The sequence below is a fragment of the Tachyglossus aculeatus genome, chromosome 5, assembly GCF_015852505.1.
Source record: "Tachyglossus aculeatus isolate mTacAcu1 chromosome 5, mTacAcu1.pri, whole genome shotgun sequence".
Lineage (NCBI taxonomy): Eukaryota > Metazoa > Chordata > Mammalia > Monotremata > Tachyglossidae > Tachyglossus > Tachyglossus aculeatus.
Window position 1 is genome coordinate 15,428,413 of NC_052070.1, and position 23,360 is coordinate 15,451,772.

Below are 23,360 nucleotides of genomic sequence, written 5' to 3' on the forward strand. Positions count from 1 at the left end.
GAGCACTGTACTAAGCGCTTGGGAAGTATACAGTCCTTCCTTATAGCTAACCAAAGGCTCTCTGTTAGATACAGGCACTGGGTACCTTGCTAAAATGTCTAGGGTGAGAAACATTAATGGTGATAGTACAAACAGCCCTTTGACACATAAGGCATTCAAAAAACTAAGGGAGAGGTGCATTTTACACAGACTCCAAAAGAGGACTATGACTTAGTGGTTTGAAGAACTAGAAAACTTAGTAACCACATGTTAACAAATTATATCTTAATTGGAGACACAAATGTCAAGGATACAAGAGAGCAAATTCAAACAAAGATTTAAACCCATAAACCCAACCTTTCAACCAGCACAATCAAGGGTATAGGGCTTGCCTATTAATGTTTGTCTCCCCCCTAGATTGTAAGCTCAGTGTGGGCAAGGAATGTGTCTGTTTATTGTTGTATGGTACTTTCCCAAGTGCTTAGTACAGTGCTCTGCAAACAGTAAGTGCTCAATAAATATGACTGACTGACAAATGACTTGCACTTGTGGAGCCACCTCTAAGGAAGTTCCTTCACAACCCAAGATCAGGAGGGAAAAAAAAAAAGAGCAGTATTCTTCCCCATTTCATCAAGACTGAAGGCGGGAGGGGGGCCTTCAAACAGGACCACTCCCTAAAGAGGTCAAGAGTCGACCCCCTTTGCCTTCTGGGAAATGTAGTTTTTTTCTTTTTCTTCCCTACAATTTCTTGGTAGACTTTCAAGAGTTTTTCGGATTGCCGAAGGCAGACCACGAGGCATCACTGCTAACTCCTTCCTACCATGAAGGAAATGTTTTACAGGGAGAGAGGTAACTGACTAGCTCCCCTCTCGGAGTCGCAGCTGGGGAGTTTCCAGTTCTCTACCAGTCTCGACTACGGGAGGGAGAGTCAAGCAGAAGCATTTCCATTACTAGCTTGGGCAGTGGCTAGCGAGTGGAAGGCAATCTGCTACAAGTCAAAACTCACCTGTGCTGGGCAGGTTCACAGGTGTCTCCAAATGACAGATCCAGAACTGCCCTATGGTAGGGGAAACCCATATCCCAGGGAACTGTTTGGGAAGTAAAGACAAATCCAGGTTCCTGGCTCCCTATTCATTCACTCATTCATTCATTAATTCATTCAGTTGTATTTATTGAGCACTTACTGTGTGAAGAGCACTGGACTAAGCGCTTGGGAAAGTACAGTACAAAAATAGTCATATTCCCTGACCACAATGAGCTTACAGTCTAGAGGTGGGGAAACAGACATCAAGTCAAACAAATAAAATTAATAATAATATTAATAATAACTTTGGTATTTGTTAAAGGCTTACTAGATGCCAAGCACAGGACTAAGCACTGGGGTGGTTTCAAGCAAAGTATGTTCAACAAGTCCCTGTCCTATGTGGGGCTCACAGTCTCAATCCCCATTTTACATATGGGGGAACTGAGACACAGAGAAGCAAAGTGACTTGCCCAAGGTCACACAGCAATCAAGTGACGGAGCCAGGATCAGGACCGAGGTCCTTCTGGCTCCCAGGCCAGGGCTCTATCCACTATGCCATATGTACATAAGTGCTGTGGGGCTGGGAGGAGGGAAGAGCAAAGGGAGCAAGTCAGGGTGATGCAGAAGGGAGTGGGAGAAGAGGAAAAGTGGGGCTTAGTCCGGGAAAACTTCTTGGAGGAGATGTGACTTCAAGGCTTTGAAGGGGAGGGGAGTGACTGTCAGATATGAGGAGGGAGGGCATTCCAGACCAGAAGCAGGATGTGGGTGAGGGGTCAGCAGTGAGACAGGCGAGATCCAGGCGCAGCGAGAAGGTTAGCACTAAAGGAGCAAAGTGTGCAGGCTGGATTGTAGATGGAGAGAAGGAAACAAGGGGGCAAGGTGATGGAGTGCTTTAAAGCAATGGTGAGGAGTTTTTGTTTGATACAGACTATGACTAGGATAAATGAGAAGAGAGTGAAAGAGAAAAAGGAACAGTATTTGAGGTCAGATGTTTTGAAGCGGAAATGCCACAGCCTTGTAGACACAGCTTTTGGGTGGTTCTATACAAAATTACCAAGAGAAATGGTGGTGACCACAGCCCGAATCCTGTGAGATAGGCAGACTGTAGGGAAGTCCCTCTCTCCCAGGACAATGATTCAAAGCTGCATCGCTCTGCTTTCTCTGTTCTCTGGGGACTGTGCCCTTGGGACTGAATCAAACAAGCTCAAAGAAAAAAAAAAATCAATCACAAAGGTTTACAAAGGGGAGAGCCAGGAGGGCGTGGGAGGTAATGAAAAGCAACTGAGCAGCTTTGATCAGAGAAACATATGCAGCATGGCCTAGTGAAAGAACACAGGCCTGGGAATCACAGGATCCAGGTTCTAATTCTGACACTGTCAATTGCTTTCTGTGTGGCCTTGGGGAAGTCACTTAACTCCCCTGTGCCTCCATTCCTTTAACTGTAAAATGGGGATGAAATACTTGTTCCCGCTCCCTCTTTGACTGTGAGCCCCATGCAGGACAGGGACTGCATCCAACCTGATTAACTTGTATCTATCTCAGTGCTAAGAACGGTGTTTGACACATAGTAAATGCTTAACAAATACCATTATATCTATATTTATTTCATCTATCTACAGATATGAGCAAAGTGGCTGATGTCGGGGGAAGTAAAATCCCAGAGTAATCATGGTACCTAATTCCTATCTATATGGGGAACATCAGTAGCCCTATTAATTTTTAATGAACACCTACGTGGTGCAGTGCAATGCACTGGACGCCTGGAAAGTACAGAGGGATGCCTCTGATACAGCAGTTATGTCTTCTGCCACTCCTCCCCGCCCCCACCCGTAGTCATGATAGCAAATGGAGCCTTGTCCCCTGCTGTGTCCTCTAGTTTCTCCTCTCCTCTCTACCCCTCTCTTTTGGTTGATCCTTCTCTCCTTGCTGCATTCTCCTTTTTCCTCCTTTCCGCCTTATTTCTCTTTTTCAAACCAAAAAACAGAAGGGAGAGGGCGAAGAGGAAAGGAAGCCTTAGTCAGGGAAGGCCTCTTGGAGGAGATATGCCTTCAATAAAGCTTTGAAGCCTGGGGAGAGTAATTGTCTGTCAGATTTGAGGAGGGAGGGCATTCCAGGCCAGAGGCAGGACGTAGGCAAGGGAACCGTGGCAAGAAAGGCGAGATCAAGGCCCAGTGAGAATAGCATTAGAGTTGTGAAGTGTGAGGGATGGGTTGTATTTAGGGAATAAGAGGTGAGGTAGAAGGGGGCAAGGGGACAGAGTTGGAGGCAGAACGCTGAGTTGAATGGATCACTGATCTGATTAGGGTCTGCCACTGATCAAGAGGGGACTTCAGTCCCTGCCTTTCTCAGAGACACGGAGAGGTTTTTTTCCTCAACCAATACCTGTGGTAAAAGAGGTTGGGGTTATTTCAATTTTGAGTCTCTGTTATCCTTTCTCTAAGCAAAAGCCATAATCAATCAATCAACCAATGGTATTTATTGAGCACTGACTATATGCTGAGCACCGTGCTAAGTGCTTGGGAGAATACAGTACAACAAAATTAGCAGACAAGTTCCCTGTCCAGGAGAGCCATGTGCTGAAAGGATGTGACCCCAAGTACTTTGGAAGAAGTCCCCGTTATGACTTCGCTGTTCTTCAGGTGTACTTTTAGGTTTGCAGTTTCAAATCTCTACTGGGCTCTCTGTTTGTATTCTTTCCAATTAAAATATTGATTAAATGAGGACTTTGGCCATTATTCTTACTAGGAAACTATTAGAGTCATAGTAACTGGGAATTTCACAGAGTTAGCTAAAATCACATCTCTTCCATGAGGCCTTCCTTGACTAGACCCTCATTTTTCCTAGACACCCTCCCTTCTGTGTTGCCTATACACTTAGATCTGTACCCTTAAGCACTTGATATTCACACGCCCCCAGCTCCACAGCAGTTACATACATATCCTTAGACTGCTGCTTCACCTCTCTGTAATTTATTTTAATGTCTGTCTCTTCCTCCAGACTGTAAGCTCCTTGTGAACAGGGAACTCGTATACTAACTCTAATGTACTCTACTCTCCCAAGCAACTAGAACATGCTAGGCACACAGTAAGTCCTCAATAAATACCACTGATTGAGGAAACAGGGGGTTGATGATCTACTGTGAAGTATTCCTTGTATAAACCTTAGTTGTTGGCTTTAAATCTGGGTATGAATTTTCTTTTTTGCATCCTTTTCAATTGTAAGTCAAGTTAACGTACTATTTGTTAGTGCATGTGGTTAATAAGAGATTTATAATTCTTCAAAGAATCTCCTTTTGAATTCTGGCCAGTTTCCACATCTCCTTTATTCTATACGAATGTCTTGTTTGAAGAAGAGCTAATCATGCTTCCCAGTGGGGGCATTTTAGCCAGGTGTACCTTATCTCTGATGCAAAATCCATGTTGCCTAGGATTTAATTGATTTAATTGATAGTTCTTCCTCCTACTTACACTGAGCCCCAAGTGAGAAGCAGCTTGGCTTATTGGAAGGAACACAGGTTTGGAAGTCAGAGGACCTAGGTTCTAATCTGGGCTCTGCTACTTGTCTTTTGGGCAAGTCGCTTCACTTCTCTGAGCCTCAGTTTCCTCATCAGTAAAATGGGGATTAAATCATACTCCCGCCTACTTAGACTGTGAGTCCCCTTTGGGACAGGGACTGTGATGATAATGATAATGATTGTGGTATTTGTTAAGCACTTACTGTGTGCCAGGCACTGTACTAAGTGCAGGGATGAATACAAGCAAATCGGGTTGGACGCGATCCCTGTCCTACATAGAGCTCCCAGTCTCAATCCCCATTTTACAGATGAGGTAACTGAGACCCAGAGAAGTGAAGTGACTTGCCCAAGTTTAAGCAGCAGACAAGTGGCAGAGCTGGGATTAGAACCTATGACCTTCTGACTCCCAAGCCTGTGCTCTATCCCACTTCGCCATGCCGCTTCTCAACATGAGTATCTTGTATCTACCCCAGCCCTTAGTACAGTGCTTGGCACATACTAAGTGCTCAACAAATACCATAAAAAAAAGAAATGAAACAAGGAATTTGTCCAAACCTTATTACCTTATTTAATCGTACTTATTGAGTGCTTTCTGTGTTCAGAGCAATGTACTACACGCATCCTTGGAAGAGTATGATACTGCAATAAGCAAACATATTCCCTGCCCACAGTGAGCTTATAGTGTAGAGTAGACTGTACAGGTAGAACTTACAGTCTACCTTATATCTACCCCATTGCTTAGTTCAGTTTTTGGCACATAGTAAATGCTTAACAAATACCACAATGATGATTATAATAATTAGTATAGCCTTAATATATTATTATTATCATCATTTTCTCACAGGAAAGCCAGACTTCTCTCTTTGCAGTGTCAAATGGCTTGGATGGGAGATTTTGAGGATCAGGGAACACAGTCTCAGAAGCAGAAACTTCATTTTCCAATCCAATGCAGCCAGCTCCTGGCTCCAACAGGCACAGACCCCCATCAGCGTAGCTCCCTCCCACGCCCCCACCATCATAGTTCTCCCCGAAATGTTTCTCGAGCAAAGCCACAGTGAGGTGAGGCCCAGCACAAATTAAGTACTGAAAATAGCCACCCAAGATGAGCCATAATTCAGTTAAGCCAGATGGCTCTGTTAACTCATTTGTAATTGTTTTGTTGCCACTAACTGAATCAGAGCTCAAATCTGCATTTCTTCCTGCACATCATCTCTAAATCTATCTCTCATTTATCTCCTAGTCACAGAAAAACAACTGGAAAACATTCGCACTCCTGTCAGGATCATTCCTACAGTTGGGGCTTCTAGGGGGAATTTGTCCCGAATCCCATCCCTCCTGGCAAGTTGTTGAGCTTTTATACTGGGACCAAGCGAGCCTTAGAGATAGCAGCTCCAGGGGCTTCTTCTGGACATCAGCAGAGAGAGCAGTTTGAGAGACCCATTTCAGTCAATCAATCAATCAATCATGTTTGTTGAGTACTTACTGTGTGCAGAGTACTGTACTAAGTGCTTGGGAAGCAGTGTGGCTCAGTGGATAGAGCACAGGCCAGGGAGTTAGAAGGACTTGGGTCCTAATCCCGGCTTTGCCATTTGTCTGCTGTGGGACCTTGGGCAAGTCACCTCACTTCTCTGGGCCTCAGATACCTCATCTGTAAAATGGGGATTAAGAGTGTCAGCCCCATGTGGGACAGGGACTGTGTCCAACCTGATTAACTTGTATCTACTCCAGCACTTGGAAAAATGCTGAACGCTTGCTTAGCGAGTAACGATGCTTGCTTAGAGCAACTGCTTAACAAGTATCATAATTATTATAATTACTACACTATAGCAAAATATCAGGCACATTCCCTGCCCACAACAAGCTTACAGTCTAGTGTCCTTGCTAGTATTGTTCATCTACTATTTTGCCCCAAGTCTTTCAGTTTTGTGTTCAGTGCAGGCACATAGTAGCATTTAATAAATACCGTCTTTATTAATTGTCCCACTGTCTGTAATTCATTTGCCTTCTCTATATGTTTGTCCTCCCCCAACCTGAACTCTGAGCCCTGCCTGGGGAAGGGATCATGTCTGAACTTTTCATCTTAAATTCTTGCCAGTGCTTAGCACAGTGCCTAGCACATAGTAAGCCCTGTCTAAATACCAGTCTTAACTTGCTAAAATTCCCTTTGCTCTCCCCACCTAATTGTTATTCCCACACTGTTTGAGTGTCCTGAGCAATGTCAGCTCAAAAGGCAGTTCTGTCTAAACTTTATGTCTAGCCCAGATAAATTCAAGTGAAAGGAGATTTTCATTATTTGAAGTCCAGTTGACTTGGAATTTAAGAGAGTTCCAAAGAACATCTCAATTTTACTTAGTGCTTTTATTCCCCAGACGCTTTCACATGACTTTTCAGTCTATCAGTCAGTGATATTTATTGAGCCCTTAAAGTGTGCCGAGCACTAAACTAAGAGTATAATAGATGTGATAGTCATGAGGTTACAGTAAGAACAGAACAGCCCACAACCTTGGTGTCATCCTTGACTCCGCTCTCGCATTCACCCCACACATCCAATCCATCACCAAAATCTGCCGGTCTCACCTCCACAACATCACCAAGATCCACCCTTTCCTCTCCATCCAAACCGCTAACCTGCTGGTTCAATCTCTCATTCTATCCCGACTGGATTACTGCATCAGCCTCCTCTCTGATCTCCCATCCTCCTGTCTCTCCCCGCTTCAGTCTATACTTCACTCTGATGTCCGGATTATCTTTGTACAGAAACACTCTGGGCATGTCACTCCCCTCCTCAAAAATCTCCAGTGGTTGCCTGTCAGCCTTCAAATCAAGCAAAAACTCCTCACTCACAGCTTCAAGGATCTCCATCACCTCATCCCCTCCTACCTCTCCCCCCTTCTCTCCTTCTACAGCCCAGCCAGTACACTCCACTCCCCTGCCACTAATCTCCTCACTGTGCCTCGTTCTTGCCTGTCCCACCATCGACCCCTGGCCCACATCCTTCCTCTGGCCTCGAATGCCCTCCCTTCATACATTCGCCAAACTAGCTCTCTTCTTCCCTTCAAAGCCCTACCGAAAGCTCACCTCCTCCAGGAGGCCTTCCCTGACTGTGCCCCCCCCCTTTATCCTCTCCTCCTCCTCCCCTCCCCATCACCTCCCTCCCTCCCTCTGCCCTACCCTCTTCCCCTTCCCACAGCACTTGTATCTACTTGTACATATTTATTACTCTATTCATTTCACTACTACATATTTACTATATTGATTTTATTAATGATGTGTATATAGCTATAATTCTATTTATTCTGATGGCATTAACACCTATCTACTTGTTTTGTTTTTTTGTCTGTCTCCCCCCTTCTAAACTGTGAGCCTGTTGTTGGGTAGGGACCATCTCTAAATGTTGCCGTTTTGTACTTCCCAAGCGCTTAGTACAGTGCTCTGCACATAGTAAGCACTCAAAAAATACGATTGAATGAATGAATGAATGAGTACGGAGAAACAGATTGGTTTCCCATTCCTAAGGGTGTAAGGCAAAGTTATATCTTATCGCCTTATCTGTTCATCCTTTACACCGAATACCTAATGAGAGAAGCCGGACTGGTAATGAGAGAAGCCAGACTGGATGAAGACCAATGGGGAGTAAAGGTTGGAGGAAGGAATATAAATAACCTTTGTTATGCTGATGATACAACCCTACTAGAAGAAAGTGAAGAAGATTTGAAGGGCTTATAATTAAAAATTAAGGAACAGAGCAAAAAGATGGGCCTATATCTGAAGGTCAAGAAAACAACGATCATGACAACTGGAAGTTTTAACACATTTGTAGTGGGTAGAAAGAAGATTGAAATAGTTGACAATTTTTCTCTCCTGGGATCGACAATCGATAATAAAGAAACTAGTAGCCAAGAAATATGCTGAAGAATAATGTTAGGAAGACTTGCTATGAAGAGCCTGGAAAAAGTCATGAAATGTGCTGATGCAACAACTGCCACAAAAATACAAACTGTCAACTTTATGGGGTTTCCGGTGACAGTGTATGGTTCCCAAAGCTGGACAGTGAAAAAATAGGATAGAAGGAACATCGATTCTTTTGAAATGTGGTGCTGGAGAAAGATTTTGTGAATACCATGGACTACCCGAAAAACAAACTAATGGATTTTGGAGCAAATTAAGTCAAAATAGTCTTTGGAAGACCAAATGACTCGATTTAGATTAGCATATTTTGGACACATAATCAGGAGGACTAATTCTCTGGAGAAGACACTAATGCTAGGAAAAGTCTAGGGAAAATGTGGAAGAGGCAGACCGATGGATAGAGACAGAGACCATAACAACGATAACGGAAGAACCGTTGGAAAGGTTGTGGATTATGGCAGAGGGCAGGATATTCTGAAGAAAGTATATCCATGGAGTTGCTATGAATCGGAAACGACTCGACAGCACGTAATAATAATAATAATAATAATAATAATAATAATAACAATAATGATAATAATAAAGACATGACCCTGTTCTCAAGGTTCTTACAATCTAGTGGGGGAGACTAACATCAAGATATATCAGAGACGGGGAGTATTGGAATATGTACATATATTCTGTGGGGTTGAGGGTGGGATGAATATCAAAACTTTTAAGGGATACAGATTCAAGTGCATAAGCTATGCAGAAGGGAGGGCGAAGAGGTTGGGGAGAATAGATTATTCAGGGTTTCTTGGAGAAAATTTGATTTTAGTAGGACTTTGAAAATGGGGAGAGGGGTGGTCTGTCAGATATGAAGCGGCAAGAAGTTCCAGGTCAGAAAGAGGATGTAAGCAAGGAACTGACAGTGAGAGAGAGAGAGATGAGCTCAAAGTTCAGTGAGTATTTTGGTGTTAGAGGGTTGAAGCATTTAGTACAGGCTGGGCTGTAGAACATAATGACAACACTGTGAGGGAGGGAGAAAGGCTGGGAAATATGAGGAAATGGACGTTTGGAGAGACCCAGCACTTAGAACAGTGCTTCGCACATAGTAAGCGCTTAACAAATGCCATCATTATTATGAAGGGACTTGCCTAAGATCACAGAGCAAACTGGTGGCAGAACTTGAACTCAGACCCAGATCTCCTGCCTTCCAGACCTCCACATTCCCACCACACTACAGGAATTTTGCTGTTCCTTTATTGGGTAACATCCACTCCTAGGGGTTGGAGGAGATTAAAAAATAAATTAGGAGACAAATAATTGCCTCATTATTAGTAATACACTCAAATGATGTCTTTTCTCCTTTAAGCATCTTCAGCAACTCATTTCTTTCTTCTAATGCACTAGTAACAAGCCACACTAATAAATCAGGAATGGTTTTAAAGCATAATGCAGAATAGAAATTAGCAATGTAAATGGAGAGAATTGTGCCATCAAATGTTCAAGTTCATTCATTCAATCGTATTTATTGAGCACTTACTGTGTGCAGAGGTTGTGTTTAGGGCTCTAAATAGCCCTTCCTAAAGTCAGATAGTTACAAAACGGTGAAGGATTAGCATTAGATCACTGAATTAACCTTTCAATTCTCTTGCTTTCTTCTAATGTTCGTTTGTTTTTCTCCCCGAAAGCCTAATTTACCAGAGCATCAACCTCCAGCACTTCCAGGCTTAAATTGTTTGGGGATTAAACTATGTTTTACTCTATGTTTCACTCTATTAGTGGGGGTATTTATTGAGCACTGGTTTTGTGTTGAGCAGTGTGCTGAACATGGAGTGACAAAATAAGCAAGTTCAGACACTATCCTTGTGCTATAAACTACCCAATCTAGGTGGGAGACAACAGCCACTTAGAAAATAAAAGAATAATTACTGCATAATTTTGCTACCCGATCTAGGTGGAAGACAACAGATATTAGACAATTAAAGAAGAATTACTGTATAATTTTGCCAGTAATGTACTATCTGTAATCAAAATGGATTGTACATTATGCTAGAGTAGAACACACTTTTAGAGTTAAATGAACAGGATAAACCCTTAAGTGATAAAGACACTTTTTAGGTTGAGTTTACACACACAAATATAGTACAATTGACAATGTCTAAAAACATATTTTGGCTTCAAGCATCCATCGTGTATGGAACCTGAACTGGCTATTGTTGTATTTTAATCTCCCAAGTGCTTAGTACAGTAATAAATGCTCAAAAAATGTGATTGACTGAACACAAGAAAACTGAGGCCACAGCATCCAGACGGAGCCACGACAGCAGTGCGAATTGCTTGACAACCATATGGTTGGTTTAGGAAGTTATATCCGTGTCCTAACAATTCTACCAAATCTGAGGTGAAGGGATTGAATTTATAATAATATGGCATCGCCTCCCCCTCCCCCAGTCTTATGAAGCAATCCAGGAACATCTCTAGTGCCCATCCCCCTGCTCCTGACACCCGGCAACGTCACAATTTAAGGTCTGGAGAGACCTGCGGGGGGGGCGGTTTTGTAAAACTCCCCTTAATGGGATTATCTTGATCTCATTACTTATCATTTATATATTTATATGAATGTCTGTCTCCTCCTCTAGACTGTAAGCTCACTGTAGACAGGGGACGTGTCACTTATTGTTATATTGTACTCTTTCTAGCATTTAATACAGTGTTCTGCACACAGCTCAGTAAATATGATAATAACCTTGAGTATTTCACTTGCTTGACATTTCGTAGAGCCAAACCATTGTGGAACCATCCAGACAAAACCAGCTTTTCCCTCCTCTCTTTCCCACTGACTTCGCCCCTCCTTTTTCACACGCCCCGCCTCTCCCCAAGCCCATTAGCTCTCTTGTAGAAATTCCAGAAGCATTTCAATCTCTTAGACAGCCTTCCCCAGATTAGAATTTGTCTCTGCCCGGAGAACGACTCGATGACATTCAAGGTAGAAGAAAAGCAGAATCCTTCCAATCCTCCCTTCCTACCTCCTCCTCCTGGCTGTTCTCTGAATCGGGAGGGGGAGGAATTTGACATACAGCAGGTCAGCAAAGCGTGTTGTTCAGAAACCACCTGATGCCAATGTAATGGGCTTGCTCAGGGGCCGTATTTGATGCAGTGGTAACATTGTACTTCCCAACCGCTTAGCACAGTGCCCTGCACACAGTAAGCACTCAATAAATACGATTGAATGAGTGAATGAGGACTTTGAGGGAACAACCCCCTTCATTGATGAATCAATAGTATTTGCTAAGCACCTACTGCGTGCAAAACACAGTACTAGTAAGCGCTCAATAAATACGATTGAATGAATACTAAGCCCTAGGGAGAGTATACTGGAATTAGTAGACATGATCCCTGTCCTCAAAGAGCTCAGTGCCTGGCATATAGTAAGCACTTAACAAATACCACAATTATTTTCATTATTATTACTCTCCCAAGTACGGTCTGTACGGTATTCTACAAACGGTAGACGCTCAATAAATACAACGGATAGGTCGATCGATTGAATAGTGGAAAAAAATCTTTGCAAAGGTCACGTTATTCAAAAAAAAAGTTAAACAGTTCTGGGAAAGTCTTTCAAAGTTATTCATCCTAAGACAGCCAAGTCTTTCAAAGTTATTCAGCCAAAAGACAGCCTAAACTCTCAACCACTACTCTATACCCCAAAAATAATGTCCTTACCCTCTGTCTGCCTTGCAATCTGCCTGTCTTATTCCTGCGCCTTACTTAGGATTAGCTCGTGGAAAGTTGATTCTGAGTCTTTGAAAAGAAACCCCCCAAAAAGTTAAGACAAGTGAAGATGCTGGCTTTCAGTGATGTATTTAAAGATGATACACTTTGACCCAAAATACACTAATGAAAATAATAATTTTCTTATACTGCAGGATTACCAGAATAGCTTTTTTTTTCAAGGCTCAAATCACTAATTATCAGAACAAAGTGCGTTTGGGAAGAGGCGAAAGCAAAACCTCATTTGATTGAAGGGATCAAGGGAGACACTCTTGTGTATTTTGACTGTTCGACTAAATCAAAACGTCATTCAGTTTTCACTTCAAAGAATATAGTTTTCATAGTACTATCCAGCCCACTCCTGTGTTGAAAGAAAGCACTATTGCTCATGTTTTGCATACATTTACTCACGCAGTTATCCGTAGTTATGAGACTCAGGCAGTCTTGGTGGAGATTCACTACTGTGATACCTATAAATCACTGCCCCAGAATCTTTCTCGGCCAGCAATTCCCTCATCAACATGGCTGCTTGAAACTTTCTTCTCGTCCGCCAGACTGAAAAAGAAAATAAAAATGAAATTACCTCCCATAGACCTAATCACTAATTTTTTTTTTTTAATCACAGCTCTTTACTGTGTTTTTTTATGGAATTTGTTAAGCACTTACTGTATTTCAAGCTCTGTTCTAAGTGCTGGGGTAGATACAAGATAATCGGGTTGGACACAGTCCCTGTCCCACAGTCTAAGTCACGGGGAGGGGCATTTAATATCCATTTTACAGTTGAGGAGACCGAGGACAGAGAAGTTAAATGACTTGCCCAAGGTCACGCAGCAAAGTGGCAGAGCTGGGATTAGAACCGAGGCTCTCTGACTCCCGGGACCAAGCTCTTTCCACTAGGGCACACTGCTTCCACGGTGGTCTCCATCAAATCGCCAGTGGCTTTTTTCCCTTGCATTTTATTCAATTTCATAGATAGTTTCTTTCTGCTTAGGTGAATAATAAGCAAATCTGAATTAACACCTTGCTCTTATCTTGCAAGTTACTTAGAACAAATTAAATTCCTTAAACCAAGTGATCGTAGATGATCGTTGGTTTTATGATCAGCAAAGTGGACCATCAGACCTACTTTCCTGAAAAGTCTGCTTGGGGTGGGAATTTACTTATGCGTTTCAAATAAACGGATTTGTTAAAAGTTCCTTGTGGGCGGGGAACACTACCCTCCAGTATGTCCCTCCATACTCCCCTAGTTCATGTTCGGAGGAACCCAAATTTAGGCTGGTAGGGCACAGTTTGGACATTATTTCTGCAGTTGATAATCAAATGGGTCTCGATGATGGATAAATAACCTAGTTTAACCTACAGAGCCTTACCAAGGTGGAGGCCTTTTAGGAAACCCCTCTCTGGGACTTTAGGGCTCAGGGTGGGAATAACAATAATAATAATAATAATAATAATAATAATAATAATAATGGTACTTGTTATGCATTTACTACAGGGACAATGTCCAACCTGCTTAACTTGTATCCACCCCAGCGCTTAGAACAGTGCCATAGAGGACAAAGACACGGCTCCAGTACAGCAGCAGGTTGTCCTGTCCAACTCTTGTGGTTTCTTACCTTTTTCCTGGAAGGGAGGCCGGGGAGCTCATCCTCTGAGTATTCGTCTAGATTGGTAACTTTTTTTAAAAAACACATGACAATGAACTCACTGCATTTCATTAAAGAGTAAAAAAAAAACATTTTTAAGATAAACATTAGAAATAAACAATCCCCAGGAGTAACCCCACCCCAATCCCTTTGTCTAGGTTCAAACATTTCCTTACAGCAAGATAGGCAACAGATTATAAATCACTGACTACGAGTAAAAGCAATAGGGTCAACTCTAGTGAAAAGAAGAAATTGGAAAAACAAGGCTTACTCTTTACCAAATGAACACAATGTAATTGTTACAGACCCAATCTTAACCCCCTGACCTTCACGTTATTTGAAAGCCTTCCATGACCTCAAAATGAAGCGATCTCTGAACGGCGACTTTTGTTTGCAAACCTTTTATTAAAAACATTCTTTATTAATGGTATTATCCAATACATGTGTAGTAATACTCAATAAAGCCTCATGTACTGTATTCAATATCTTAAATTTCGGAAGGTAACAGTCCAACCACATCCCAGCGTTGCATACTTATTTCCACAGGAGGCCACTATTGTAGAATCTGTGTTCGTGTCTGTGTATATAAGCGTGTGATATGCGTGTCTATGTATGCGTCTTTATGGGAAGTGGGAGGAGTGTTCTTTATTGGCGGATTTACGCACGCTTTTCACCTTGAAAGCCTTCACCCGGCAATAGTATTGCTCGCCCCATTCTGGGAAGGCGGACGTCGGCGGCCCGGCGGAGAGCCGCTTGACTTTCAGGTCGCCATCGACTAACCCGGCAACCGAGCGACCCACGGCCTCAAAGAAACATAAACGAGATGGAGTAAAGTGCACAGTTATTGCCAAAAATATATCCTTTGCCCCTAAGAAAATTAAGAAAAGTGTATCTAATCATTGGAGAGTCGCTGTGTCCACGGAACGCACGATCACAGTTGGGCACGGAAGGCCGTTTGCTTGAGGAACAGCACGGCGTAGTGGAGAGAGACCCCAGGCCTCGGAGTCAGAAGGTCATGGGTTCTAATCCCGCCTCCGCCACTCGTCTGCTGTGTGACCTTGGTTGGGCAGCTCACTACACTCCTCTGTGCCTCAGTTACCACCTCTGTCAAAGGGGGATTGAGACCGTGAGCCCCACATGGGACAGGGACTGTGTCCAACTCAAACTGCTTGTATCCATCCCAGCGCTTGGCACCTAGTAAGCGCTGAACAAATACCACTATTATTATTCTTATTAAATAAGAAAAAAAAGGATGCTTGGAAAGAGCACAGGCTTGAGAGTCGGAGGACGTGGGTTCTAATCCTGGCTCTGTCACTTGTCTGCTGTGTGATTTAACTTCTCTGTGCCTCAGTTACCTCATCTGTAAAAACGGGGATTAAGACTGCGGGATAACCTGACTACCCTGCATCCACTCCGGCAGTTTAGAACAGTGCTTGGCACAGAGTAAGCGCTTCCCACACACCATCATTAAGAAGCAGCGTGGCTTACCGGTAAGAGCCCGGGCTTGGGAGTCAGAGGTCGCGGGTTCTAATCCCAGCTCCGCCACTTGTCTGCTGCGTGACTTTGGGCAAGTCACTTCACTTCTCTGGGCCTCAGTTCCGTCAAATGGGGATGAAGGCTGTGAGCCCCACGTGGGACACCCTGTGTATCCCTCCCAGCGCTTAGAACAGTGCTCGGCACAGAGTAAGCACTTAGCGTTTAGAACAGTGCTCGGCACAGAGTAAGCGCTTAGCAAATACCACTGGGACAACCTGTGCATCCACCCCAGCTCTCAGAGTAGTGCTCGGCACAGAGTAAGCGCTTAACAAATACCACTGGGACAACCTGTGTATCCACCCCAGTGCTTAGAACAGTGCTCGGCACAGAGTAAGCGCTTAACAAATACCACTGGGACAACCTGTGTATCCCTCCCAGTGCTTAGAACAGTGCTCGGCACAGAGTAAGCGCTTAACAAATACCACTGGGACAACCTGTGTATCCACCCCAGCGTGTAGAACAGTGCTCGGCACGGAGTAAGCGCTTAACAAATACCACTGGGACAACCTGTGTATCCCTCCCAGTGCTTAGAACGGTGCTCGGCACAGAGTAAGCGCTTAACAAATACCACTGGGACAGCCTGTGTATCCACCCCAGCGCTTAGAACAGTGCTCAGCACAGAGTAAGCGCTTAACAAATACCACTGGGACAGCCTGTGTATCCACCCCAGCGCTTACAACAGTGCGTGGCACAGAGAAAGCGCTTAACAAATACCACTGGGACAGCCTGTGTATCCACCCCAGCGCTTACAACAGTGCGTGGCACAGAGAAAGCGCTTAACAAATACCACTGGGACAACCTGTGTATCCACCCCAGTGCGTAGAACAGTGCTCGGCACAGAGTAAGCGCTTAACAAATACCACTGGGACAACCTGTGTATCCACCTCAACTCTTACAGCAGTGCTCGGCACGGAGTAAGCGCTTAACAAATACCACTGAGACAACCTGTGTATCCACCTCAACTCTTACAGCAGTGCTCGGCACAGAGTAAGCGCTTAACAAATACCACTGGGACAACCTGTGTATCCACCTCAACTCTTACAGCAGTGCTCGGCACAGAGTAAGCGCTTAACAAATACCACTGGGACAACCTGTGTATCCACCTCAACTCTTACAGCAGTGCTCGGCACAGAGTAAGCGCTTAACAAATACCACTGGGACAACCTCTGTATCCACCTCAGCTCTTACAGCAGTGCTCGGCACAGAGTAAGCGCTTAACAAATACCACTGGGACAACCTGTGTATCCACCCCAGCGCTTACAACAGTGCGTGGCACAGAGTAAGCGCTTAACAAATACCACTGGGACAACCTGTGTATCCACCCCAGCGCTTAGAACAGTGCTCGGCACAGAGTAAGCACTTAATGCAACTGGGACAACCTGTGTATCTACCCCAGCACGTAGAACAGTGCTCGGCACAGAGTAAGCGCTTAGCAAATACCACTGGGACAACCTGTGTATCCACCCCAGCGCTTAGAACAGTGCTCGGCACAGAGTAAGCGCTTAACAAATACCACTGGGACAACCTGTGTATCCACCCCAGCGCTTAGAACAGTGCTCGGCACAGAGTAAGCGCTTAACAAATACCACTGGGACAACCTGTGCATCCACCCCATTGTGTAGAACAGTGCTCGGCACAGAGTAAGCGCTTAACAAATACCACTGGGACAACCTGTGTATCCCTCCCAGCGCTTAGAACAGTGCTCGACACAGAGCAAGCGCTTAAACACCACCACCATCATCATCGTTATTATTATTTTAGTTTTATCCTTAGGAACGCGGTGGACGCAACTTCGGGCTGACATGCGGCGGCTCTTTGGATGGTGCCGCCTTCCCCGGCGAGGCTCCTTGGAAAGAGCCCGGGCTTTGGAGTCGGAGGTCGTGGGTTCCAATCCCCGCTCCGAACAACTGCCAGCCGTGTGACTCCGGGCAAGTCACCGCCCTGGGCCTCAGTCGCTTCATCCGTAAAATGGGGATGAAGCCCACCCGGTGACCTTGTAGCACGTAGTAAGCGCTTAACGATGCCGTCCTCCTCGTCATCATTATGATGGGGATTTCCCGGACCGGATCCAGGAGGGGGGGGGGGGGCGGGGGGCTTCAGGAGGTTTCCCGCTGGGGTCTTCGGTGTTCCCGGCCGCCCGGGGCGGAGGTGGAGATGACGAAGAGGCCGTCCGCTGCGGAGGGGGGCGCGGGCGGCGGCCCGCTCGTCGGGGCCCCGGAGGGGCGGGACGGGCCGCGGACCGGGGGCGGCGCCGGCGGCGGCGGCGGCCGGGCCTGCAGCGGCAGGAAGCCCCGGCGGGGCCCGGGCTGCGGGCTGACGGACGGGGAGCGGGAGGAGGAGGAGGAGGAGGAGGAGGAAGGGGAGGAGGAGGAGGAGGAGGAGGCGGTGGCGGTGCAGGGCCCGGGGCTGGGGCTGGGGCTGGGGCGGCCCCCCCCCGCCCCTGTCCGGCCCGTCCTGCGCGGGCCCACCCCGACCCCGACGGACCCCGACGGCGAAGGCGACGCCGCCCCGCCCCGCCGCCAGGGGCCGCCCGCGCGCTCCGCGCCCACGCTCTCCTGCGATAGGCCCCCGACCTCCGGAGCCACGCCCTCCGACTCCAGAGCCCCGCCCCCGACCTCCGGAGCCACGCCCCCCGATTCCAGAGCCCCGCCCCCGACCTCCGGAGCCACGCCCCCGGCTTGCAGGGTCCCTCCCCCTGACTGCGAGGCCGCGCCCCCGCCCTCCAAAGCCACGCCCCTCGGCCCCAAAGCCACGCCCTCCGGCTCCGGCTCCAGAGCCGCGCCCCCGGCCGTTAGGACCATGTCCTCTGGCTCCAGAGCCGCGCCCCCGGCCTTTAGGGACACGCCCCCGGGCTCTAGAGCCGCGCCCCCGGCCTTTAGGGCCACACCCCCTGGCTCCAGAGCCACGCCCCCGGCCATTAGGGCCACGCCCTCCGACTCCAGAGCCGGGCCCCCGGCCATTAGGGCCACGCCCTCCGACTCCAGAGCCGGGCCCCCGGCCATTAGGGCCACGCCCTCTGACTCCAGAGCCGGGCCCCCGGCCATTAGGGCCACGCCCTCTGGCTCCAGAGCCGCGCCCCCGACCTCCAGGGCCACGCCCCCTAGCTCTAGAGCCGCGCCCCCGGCTTTAAGGCCCACGCCCCCTGGATCTAGAGCCTCGCCCCCGGCCTCTAGGGCCACGCCCTCTGATTCCAGAGCCACACCTCCGGCCTTTGGGGCCACGTCCTCTGGCTCTGGAGCCGCGCCCCGGACCTTTAGGGCCACGCCCTCTGACTCCAGAGCCGGGCCCCCGACCTTTAGAGCCCCGCCCCCGGCTTGCAGAGCCCCTCCTCCTGGCTTCAGGGCCCCCTTTAGGGCCCCGCCCCCTGCCCCCAGGACCCCGCCCCCGGCCTCTGGGGCCACGCCCCCTGCCTCTAGAGCCACACCTCCGGCCATTAGGGCCCCGCCCCCTGGCTCCACAGCCACGCCCCCGGCCTCTAGGGCCCCGCCCCCTGGCTCTAGAGCCCCGCCCCCGGCTTGCAGAGCCCCTCCCCCTGGCTCCAGAGCCCCCTTTCGGGCCCCGCCCCCTGGTCCCAGGACCCGCCCCCCGGCCTCCAGGGCCACGCCCCCGGGCTCTAGCACCACTCCCTCTGGCTCTAGAGCCACACCCCCGGCCTCTAGGGCCACGCCCCCTGGCTCTGGAGCCGCGCCCCCGGCCAACAGGGCCACGCCCCCTGCCTCTAGGGCCACGCCTTCTGACTCCAGAGCCACACGTCCGGCCCTTAGGGCCACGCCCTCTGGCTCTAGAGCCGCGCCTCCGTCTTCTAGAGCCCCGCCCCCTGGCTCCGGAGCCCCGCCCCCGCCCTTTAGGGCCACGCCCCCCGACTCCAGGACCCGGCCCCCCCGTTCCAGAGCCCCTCCCCTGGGCTCCGGAGCCCCGCCCCCGGCCTCCAGAGCCCCGCCCCCCGGCCCCAGAGCCCCGGCCCCCCCCGGGTCCCCGCCCGGGCCCCCCGCGCCCCGCAGGGGCAGCAGGGCGATGGCGCCGAGCGACGACCCCCGGGCGGAGCTGGCGGCGCTCGGCCGCCCCCAGCCGGACGCCGCGGGGCTGGCGGACGCGGGGCTGCAGGACGCGGGGCTGCCGGGCGGGGCGCTGTCCGGGCGGGGGCCGTCGGGCGGGGCGGCGCGGAGCGCCCTCTCCCGGCCGATGCTGTACACCGCCTCGGCCGGGGCCGGCGGGGGCGGGCCGGGCCCGGAGGGCTCCCCGCAGGAGGAGGCGGCGGAGTTGGTGGGAGCCGCCCGGACCCGCGGGGACCGGGCCTGCGGGCCCCGGGCCCGGCCGAGGAACCCGTTGAGAGGGGAAGCGTGCGGCGGGCCGGGCCCGGGGCCCGGGGCCAGCAGGTCCTTGGCCCTTAGGCTGTGCACGTCGATGACGGTGGAGTAGAGGTCCCGCAGGTTGATGATCTTGGTCTTCTTGTCCCGGTCCTCGTGCAGCACGGCGTTGGCGCAGATGAACAGGAAGATGCCGATGCCCATGATCAGGGGCCCCAACACCTTCAGCTTGTCCGAGTGCAGGTAGCCCGACAACAGCCGGGCGAGGAGGCCCACCGGGGAGGAGGAGGAAGAAGAAGAAGAAGAAGAAGAAGAAGAAGAAGAAGAAGAGGAAGGGGTGGAGGGGACCCCCGTGCTGGAGTTGGCCTCCGGGCTGGGGAGGCCGCCGGTCCGGCCCGGGTCCGGGGGCCTGCCGCCCTCCCGCTGGCCGGGGCCCGGCCGGGGCCAGTAGCCCACCACGGCCATGGCGATGCCCACCAGGAGCACCAGGATTCCGCCGAGGGCGATGAGCCCCGGCACGGAGCAGAGCTGCAGCTTGCCCTTCACCACCACCACGTCGTTCTTGCGCCTCTTCTTGGCCTTCCGCGGCCGCTTGGCCGCCTGGCTCGGGGGCCGGAGGGGGTCCTGCTTACGGGCCGAGATCCTCAGGAGGCCCCCGGTGGCGATCATGGCGACCCCGAGGGCAGAGGGAGGGAGGGGGAGACAGGGGAAGGGCCGCTAGCTGCTGCTGCTCCTCCTCCTCCTCCTGCAACAAAGGGGGAGAAAGCAATCAGTTGGGCCCCGTGCACAGTTGCCACGCTCTTGCTCGGACCAAAATGTTCACATCATCCCCCTCCCCCCAAAACACACACACACACATCATCATCATCATCATCAATCGTATTTATTGAGCGCTTACTGTGTGCAGAGCACTGTACTTGGGAAGTACAAATCGGCAACATATAGAGACAGTCCCGACCCAACAGTGGGCTCACAGTCTAAAAGGGGGAGACAGAGAACAAAACCAAACGTACTAACGAAATAAAATAAATAGAATAGATATGTACAAGTAAAAGAAATAGAGTAATAAATAGGTACAAACATATATACAGGTGCTGTGGGGAAGGGAAGGAGGTAAGAAGGGGGGGATGGAGAGGGGGACGAGGGGGAGAGGAAGGAAGGGGCTCAGTCTGGGAAGGCCTCCTGGAGGAGGTGAGCTCTCAGCAGGGCCTTGAAGGGAGGAAGAGAGCTAGCTTGGCACATATACGCACTCCCCCCCCACCCCTGCTCGGCCTTGTGTCTGAAAAGGCCGCTGAGCGATCGCAGAGGTGAGCCTGGAAGAAGGGGACCGTTTCCTTGGAAAAGCCTACCTCGCCCCTCCCCGCTTTCACATCTGGGGTCCACGATCCTTCTCCACCCCCCACCCCCCCGACAATGTGTTCCCGGGGAGGAATCGTATAGTACAGTGCTAAGCGCTTAGCACACGGTAAGTGATCAATAAATACAACTGAATGAATGGAAGGAATCGCGCCCCCCCCTTTCTGGCCCATCTTCCGGACCAACAGGGCCTCCACTCCTGACCGTAGGGTCAGAAGTCAAGCCATGTGCAGCCGAAAGAACAACCACAAAAAAGGCAAAAGAGAACTAAAAAAAAAGCAAAGAAAGAAAGAAAAGGGATTGCTCATGGAGTCGGCATGAGTGGAGTGCAGGCCACCCTCTTCCCTGACCGGAGGGCCAACCCCTCGACGTGTAGGCCCAAGGGACTGAGCTCTCCCAGGGAATCCCGCCTGGTCTCCTCCAGGGAATCCCTCCTCATCTTTTCCAGGGAATCCCTCCTGATCTCTTCCAGGGAATCCCGCCTGATCTCTTCCAGGGAATCCCTCCTGATCTTTCCCGGGAAACCCCTCCTGATGGGTCTGGGACACAGCCCCATAGCCCGCCTGGAGGCTTTTCCCCCTGACTTTGTGGGACGGAGCCAAAGGGGTCCATGCCGTTGCCTGGGACCTGAAAGGATAACCTGGCTTTCCGGGGGACTGTTTCCTGGCAATAATACAGAGCGAGGGATTGATCGCCCCCAAAGTGCCAGAGCAGTATTCAGTACCAGAGAGGAGTCTCTTCAAAAAGTCGTCTGCCCCAGATTGCGTTACTCGTGGAAAGAGCGCGGTCTTGGGAGTCGTCAGAGGACGTGGGTTTTAATTCCACCTCTGCCACTTGTCTGCTGTGTGACCTTGGGCAAGTCACTTCACTTTTCTGTGCCTCACATCTGTAAAATGGGGATTAAAAGTGTGAGCCCCATGTGGGACAACCTGAATACCCTGTATCTACCCCAGTGCTTAGAACAGTGCTTGACACATAGTAAGCACTTAACAAATACCATCATCGTTATTATTATTATTATTATTGTTATTATTATTATTATTATTATTACTACTACTACTACTGGCGGCCTTGAACCCACTACTGGGCAGCTCGCTGATCGGGACTAGGTAGTTTCAGGGACCTGGTTAGGTAACTCAATTCTTCTGTGTTGGCCTGTGTTGGCCCTCCCACTCTGTCGTCCTCCTCCCCATCCACTGAGGTTCTTTAAAGTCAGCGTTTGTCAAATCTCATTAGTGGTGGAGCACACGTCCCCTGACTCATGTGTCAGGGAAAATGACAATCTTGAAAAAAGCAACTGTTGGGAGAAGGACATAGTACGTTTAGGGCCCTAAATTACGGTAGCAGGAGCATTCGGGAAGGTATTCAAACGGATGGACTTTTGGAGAACAGTCCTTTTCATAACGATTAACTAAAAAAAAAAAGTACCAAATAGCAAAGTACTTTTTCCTGTAGCCTAACGATTTACCAAAAAAAAAGGGGGATAGCAAGTAGCCAAGTATTTTGTTTCCCGATGGGAAAATTTTCCTCTTTTTGGTATATTGGGCCTTTTTTTTTAAGGAGGCTGAAGGTCGCTTTTTTTTTCGGCAGGAGAGATGACAAGCCATCCACAGACCAGATTGAATAAAGTTTTATCTGCACTTTAAAAGCTGATTAAGGAATGCCCATTTCGGCCATCAGGTCTATGCAAATGTCATTCTTGCCTCACTTACAGAATAAACTGAATATTCTGAGATCGATTTGTTCATTCCCTCAGAAAGTAACAAAGGGGTCTGTTGAGACCATGAGAGGCATGAGTGGATGTCTTCTTTATGGCATCTTTTAGCTGGACAAAGACTTGAATCTGAAAATGTGTGATTTTCAAGGTAGGGTTTTGCTGTCAACTGGCTGCTCTGGGACCACGTCTGGCTCATAAACCCCTTTATTGTATCATTATGGACAAAAATCACCCTCTGTTTGGAAGAGCAGATGACAATTAAACCCGAACTGTGTTGACAAATCAACACTGCTATGTAGTTGGAGGACGGAGACGTGGGATCACATCCTAAAGCCATACGTTATTTTAGGAGGGAAAAATCACCCGAGGATTCAAAACAGATTGTAGAAGAAAACTACATAGCGTTTATTGTTTCATCAGCATCACTTAAAAGGCACATTATGTACATATATTATGTAGTTGTGACATATTGAGAGCTATTTAAGTATTCCCCAGAGTATCTTGGCTATGACTGTAACCGGGAGATTAATGGCTATTTTTAAGGAGACTCCGGGAAGCAGATATTTCAGAAGCTAGCTCCACCCGATTTAGAAAGGTGGCTCTCTAGGACGGGAGA

At 48.7% G+C, this 23,360-nt stretch overlaps 1 protein-coding gene and 1 non-coding gene across 2 annotated transcripts; one reads left to right on the forward strand and one right to left on the reverse strand.

Moving 5' to 3' along the window:
* The first annotated feature begins 842 nt into the window (after nt 1-842).
* LOC119929354 lies at nt 843-975 on the forward strand. Its single transcript, XR_005451481.1, has one exon. It is a non-coding gene; the product is annotated as a small nucleolar RNA SNORA7 (small nucleolar RNA).
* A 16,485-nt stretch (nt 976-17,460) lies between these two features.
* On the reverse strand, nt 17,461-20,340 carry TMEM200C (transmembrane protein 200C). Its single transcript, XM_038747259.1, has 3 exons — nt 20,020-20,340; nt 17,833-19,899; nt 17,461-17,637 (listed from the first exon to the last, which is right to left on the reverse strand). The coding sequence occupies exons 1-3, from the start codon at nt 20,338-20,340 to the stop codon at nt 17,461-17,463; spliced, it is 2,565 nt and encodes an 854-aa protein (XP_038603187.1).
* Nucleotides 20,341-23,360: the final 3,020 nt, after the last annotated feature.

Coding starts and splice junctions, on each gene's coding strand:
- TMEM200C (XM_038747259.1), bottom strand. CDS start 20,340: ATGATCGCCACCGGGGGCCTCCTGAGGATCTCGGCCCGTAAGCAGGAC. Junction 19,900..20,019: donor AGGCCAACTCCAGCACGGGG/GTCCCCTCCACC, acceptor CACTCGGACAAG/CTGAAGGTGTTGGGGCCCCT. Junction 17,638..17,832: donor CGGGGTCCGTCGGGGTCGGG/GTGGGCCCGCGC, acceptor CTGCCGCTGCAG/GCCCGGCCGCCGCCGCCGCC.